Genomic DNA, 3,554 nt, shown 5'->3' on the forward strand with positions numbered 1-3,554 from the left:
TACACTACCAGTCAAAAGTTTTTGAACAGTAAGATTTTTAATGTTGGGAAAAATTGTTCAAAAGCTCACCAAGGCTGCATTTATTTGATTGAAAACACAGTATAAACAGAAATATTATTACAATTTTAAATAACTGCTTTATATTTTAATATGAATTAAAAATATAATTTATTCCTGTGATCAAAGCTGAATTTTCAGCATCATTACTCCAGTCTTCAGTGTCACATGATCCTTCAGAAATCATTCTAATATGATGATTTACTGCTCAAGAAACATTTCTGATTATTATCAATGTTGAAAACAGTTGTGCGTTGTATTTTTGTGGAAACTGTAGTACAGTTTTAAGGATTATTTGACGAATAAAAAGTTCAAATGAGCAACATTATTTGAAATAGAAATCTTTTGTAACAATATACAAGCATTTACTGTCACTTTTGATCAATTTAATGCATTCCTGGTGAATAAAAGTAGCAATTTCTTTCAAAACAAAAATCTTACTGACTGTCATTTTTAACAGCAGTGTACAGTTTAGTGGTCATTATACAAAATTATATAACCACTCAATTCTGCAATTTGGCCAATCAAAGTATCCAGAGATCAATGTAATAAAAGACCTGTTGTGTTTATTCTAATGTATCTATTGTTTTGTACGACAGCTTTCTCTAAATGCTTCCTTTCTCCCTCAGACTTCAGTCCTACAGGAACTGAGCCGGACTCCTTAATTACAAGCAACATGGTGCCCATGTTTCCTGCTTTCAAAGGTAAGCCATGTTTTACATTCAGCTTATAACATTACAAACATTCAGACTGCAGTGAAAGAATACCTGACAACTGGGATCTGTTTCTTATTTGCACTTTTTGTGATTTATGGTGTAATGTCATGCACAATTTGCATGTTTAACATATTTGCATGTTTGTTCTGGCAATAATTGCATTATGTCTTTATTCTGACTGCCAATACGAATAGTTCCAAAAGATTTGCTGTTTACTTGTATACTTGGAAAGTAAACGGAAAGTTAATGGCATGCTGGAATGAATCTCCAAGTCCAGATTCTACGCACAATTACCTCTGGGGTTGGTTGAACTGTAGATATTATTTGGGATTCAAGCATGAAGTGCTGGGAAACTTGCTTTTTTAGACATTATTACTTATTATATTTGTGTAAAAAAACTCTGTACAGTTTGATTAGATACACAGCCTACACTGTCACTGTCATCATAAAATATTGAACTTTGAATTGAGAATGGGTTCCACATGCCAGTAAGCATGTCACATATTTTTCTCAAAAGGCTGTAATTCTGTATTGCAACTCGTAAAGTCAGAATTAAAAAGTCTGAAAAGGTAAATATTCTCCATTTAAAGCTGCCCTATAATTAGGATCAGCTGATCAAAGCTGAATTGAGGCCAGCCCATATTTATACCAAAATCAAAGAAAAGAGTCCCACAGGAGCGCTTGACCTGCCAAAAAACACCTAGGAATGCTCAACAGAGCATCCAAAGAACTGCAGTTTTCTCAGCGTAATTTCATTCCTCTGTTATCAGAGTGAGACAAAAATGGGCTCGATGAGAATACAGAGACAGAGATGATAGAGATGCTGTTTTGTGTTTATATGGGCCTGGAGACAAACATAAAATTAGCATCTCAGTGATATTTCATAAAGGATATTATATTTTATGTCTATAAAGTGACAATTAACCCAAAAATTAAAATTGTCATCATTTACTCACAGTTTCTTTCTTCTGTTGAACACAAAAGAAGATATTTTAGAGAATGTTGGTAACCAAACAGTTTCTGGTCCCCATTGACTTGCATAACATATTTGTTTTTCTCCCATACAATGGAAGTCAGTGGGGACCAACAACTGTTTGGTCACCAACATTCTTCAAAATTATCTTCTTTTGTGTTCAACAGAAGAAAGAAACTCAGGTCTGGAACAACTTGAGGGTGAGTAAATTATGAAAATTTTCATTTTTGAGTGAATTATCACTTTAAGGCTATTTTAGGTCAGTGTTACTTTAGTATCATTGATATACTATTTTTGTTCACTTTCAGTCGGTCACTCTCGACGTCACGTCGGATGACCGACGAATTGGGATTTTGAATTAGATTTTATTTTTTAGGTTTTCTTCTTTCATTTTAATTTTAATTAAGTTTTAGTCATTTTGTTCTGTTTTTATAATTTTCTTACATTTTTTTATGTCTATGTAGTTTCTTTTAAATGTTTTAGTTATTTAGTTCAAATTATTTTACAGAAATCAGTTAAAAAGGTTTAAGCCAGGTGATCCTCACTAGCCATAATGAAGGCAGACCTGCTGTATTAATAGCCAGTATTGAGTGTTTTACACAATATGCCATTCAGACCTGTGAACCATATTTAACTGATGTTTTGCTTTAATCTCAGAGAATCATCATTGGTAATTGCAACACTTGTGTATGGTAAACACTTTCTTCATTCTGTATTGTGCAAGTATTTAGCTCAAAGTGAAAATTACTCATTTCATTTCCCAAACTAACTCCACCAAATAGCATGCATGTAGAACATTAACTCTCTGCATTCCATTAGAAATCATTCATCTGTGTTTTAGTGCAACTACAGAGTGATAATCTGAAAATGAACATCAGGATGTGTTTGTGGTTTGGACTTTGGGTGCACCAGCATTTCATAACACATTTATCGGTTATCAGTCGATTACACAAGTATATTGTTTATGCATTTATCATAGGAATATTATTCATAAGAAACCTAAACAGCATCGTTCATTAGAATCCTTTTGTGGCTCTTTTGAAACATCTCGTTTGGTTTCAGTCACATGAAAATGCTTAATTTGCACCTTGCTGAAGATAGAACATAGCATGATTATTGAGTGCAGTAATTATGCATAAACGTAATTATGGATAGCACTCTGCATTAACATTGTGATTATGTTTGAATGTTGTTATCACTGTTTTAGATATCATTTGGTGTTATCATATGGTTTCTTTTCACATAAAACTCTTTTATATATGCATATATATATATATATATTAGTGCTGGGCAACGATTAAAAATTTTTATCGCGATTAATCGCATTATGCACAAAATTCAATAATGAATTCAAACGTAGTGTATTGTGCACTTTTTTCATTTAAAAGTACTGCTATATGAACAAAAGTGCAATAACATTTGGTTTGCAAACACTTTAAACAAATAAGTGCTTTTTTACAGCAGTATTCCTTTTACATAGTAGCAGTTAAAATATTTCTTGTAAATCTCGACTTATAACATTAATGTAATCAAATTAAATATAAAACAAGCTATTTGCTATAACTTTTTTCTATAACAAACTATAAAATATTTTCTATAAAAACGTTAATGCCCTGGCAGTGGCAAATAGCTTTGGTTTTATATTTAATTTGATTACATTAATGTTATAAGTCGAGATTTACAAGAAATATTTTAACTGCTACTATGTAAAAGGAATACTGCTGTAAAAAAGCACCTTATTTGTTTAAAGTGAATTTTTGTTCATATAGCAGTACTTTTAAATGAAAAAAGTGCACAATACACTACTT

The 3,554-nt window shown here is 31.7% G+C and overlaps 1 protein-coding gene across 2 annotated transcripts in view; it reads left to right on the top strand.

Annotated features, from left to right (window-relative positions):
• The window catches only part of LOC107733306 (ectonucleotide pyrophosphatase/phosphodiesterase family member 1-like), a 67,404-nt gene that overhangs the window by 54,581 nt on the left and 9,269 nt on the right, over positions 1-3,554 (top strand). For both annotated transcript variants that reach the window (XM_016544876.1, XM_016544875.1), the window contains exon 22: positions 687-761. In XM_016544876.1, coding sequence (XP_016400362.1) covers positions 687-761 — 75 coding nt within the window. The remainder of the gene's footprint in view (positions 1-686; positions 762-3,554) is intronic.

This window comes from Sinocyclocheilus rhinocerous, unplaced genomic scaffold, assembly GCF_001515625.1.
Source record: "Sinocyclocheilus rhinocerous isolate Xijiao unplaced genomic scaffold, SAMN03320098_v1.1 scaffold3963, whole genome shotgun sequence".
In the NCBI taxonomy this organism is placed as follows: Eukaryota; Metazoa; Chordata; class Actinopteri; order Cypriniformes; family Cyprinidae; genus Sinocyclocheilus; species Sinocyclocheilus rhinocerous.